The 1,691-nt window shown below is 61.5% G+C and overlaps 1 protein-coding gene across 1 annotated transcript in view; it reads left to right on the forward strand.

The window, feature by feature from the left end:
* Window positions 1–1,691, forward strand: part of ZNF414 (zinc finger protein 414) — a 3,726-nt gene that overhangs the window by 814 nt on the left and 1,221 nt on the right. The window contains exons 2-5 of the mRNA XM_006917202.3: window positions 68–380; window positions 709–816; window positions 917–1,022; window positions 1,533–1,691. Coding sequence (XP_006917264.1) covers window positions 68–380; window positions 709–816; window positions 917–1,022; window positions 1,533–1,691 — 686 coding nt within the window. The remainder of the gene's footprint in view (window positions 1–67; window positions 381–708; window positions 817–916; window positions 1,023–1,532) is intronic.

A 1,691-nucleotide genomic window follows, 5' to 3' on the forward strand; every position in this document is an offset into this window, starting at 1 on the left:
GGGTTCCTCTGGCTGGCCCTAGCAGAACCTGGGACCAGAAGGGTTCTCCCTACCTTTCTTCTACCAGGAGAAGGAACCCTCAGGGCCCAGCCCGGACATGCCGGCCACTGCAGAGCCCAGCTCCAGTGAGGCTGATAAGGAAGTCTTGTCCCCGGTTGTGGCTGCTGCAGCCACCTCCTTCTCCATGGGGGAGGAGCCAGGCCCTGACCGGGCAGCCACACCCCCAGTGTGGGACCGAGAAGGGCTTGGAGGGACCCAGCAGGGTGCCTCCCCAGTCCCAGATGGTGTCCAGCCTGGCCCTGGAACCAGCCTTGGCCCGACCAGCACAGTCTCCGGGACCAGCGAGGATCTGCGGCTTCCCAGACGACGCCCACTACCAGGTGACCTGTGATGGGGCCTTCTGTAGGGTCACAGGCCCCGGAACAATAGCAGTGAGGAGTGCAGAGTATCTCCAGACTTGAGGCTTATCTAGAAGGAATTACTGTTTACTGAGCACGAGTTTACTGTGTGCCAGGCTGTGGCTACAATGATAAGCCAGGCCAATTCATCTCCTACCCCTTGGCAGCCCAGTCTGATAGAGGAGGCAGAGGGTAAAGGCCCCAGTAGGAAATCATAGGATAATCCCAGCCTCGTTTATGCCTCTGGGACAGAGCCCTGGACAGTGTGGGTGGGGAAGGTACAGATGACCCAGCTGTGTGCATCCTACAGGAAAGCAGATACCCTGCTCCAGCCCTGGCTGCTGCCTCAGTTTCCCCAGTGTTCGAGACCTGGCACAGCATCTCCGTACCCACTGCCCACCTACACAGTCTCTGGAAGGTAGGGCCAGGGTAGGTGGTGGGAGGCAGGTTAGGGTGGGAGGTAGGCTGACCTTGGTCACCCTACTGCACTCCTTTGCCCTCCAACCCTGCCTTGCCAGGCAAGCTGTTTCGCTGTTCCTCCCTGAGCTGCACTGAGACCTTCCCCAGCATGCAGGAACTGGTGGCACACAGCAAGCTGCACTACAAACCCAATCGCTATTTCAAGTGAGACTCTGACCATCCCAACCTCCTCTGGTACTCGGTGACCCGGCTTCAGGCAGCTCTGCTCACCTCTCGTGTAATAGCCAGTACCTAGGGTCCAGGCCTCTCCCCTTCCTAGTCGGGGGTTGGGTCTGGAAGTGGGAGTGGCATGGGGCAAGTCCAGCCCTTACCTGCCCAAGAAGAGACATAGCTGGAGCGAGTCCCAGAGACGCGGAAGGGGTGGGGCTTACGTGGGTGTGGTTCCGCCCAATTCATACCTCCCTAAAGGAAAGCTGACCACCTAAGTCAAAATTGAGACTTCTTCCTCGTTTTCCCAGGGCTCCGACCCGGACGGGTCCGGAAGGGTCGCGGCCACAGTAGGGGGGGCGCTTAGGGCACGCTCCTCCCCCCAGGTGGGGAATCTGTGATTTGGGCCCGGGCTTCCTTACCACGCTCGCGGGGCAGGTCGCCAAGTGGCATCAGATAGGCCCCTCCCTGGTCCCCCAGGAGACCCAGCCCTGTGCCCGCCCCCAGGTGTGAGAACTGCCTCCTGCGCTTCCGCACGCACCGCTCGCTCTTCAAGCATCTGCATGTTTGCGCCGAGCATGCGCAGAGCCCAGCCCAGCCGCCACCCCCTGCCCTCGACAAGGAGCCACCCGCGCCCGAGCGCCCCCCGGAGTCCGACCCCGCGTC

Source organism: Pteropus alecto, unplaced genomic scaffold (assembly GCF_000325575.1).
Source record: "Pteropus alecto unplaced genomic scaffold, ASM32557v1 scaffold37, whole genome shotgun sequence".
NCBI classification, from domain to species: Eukaryota; Metazoa; Chordata; class Mammalia; order Chiroptera; family Pteropodidae; genus Pteropus; species Pteropus alecto.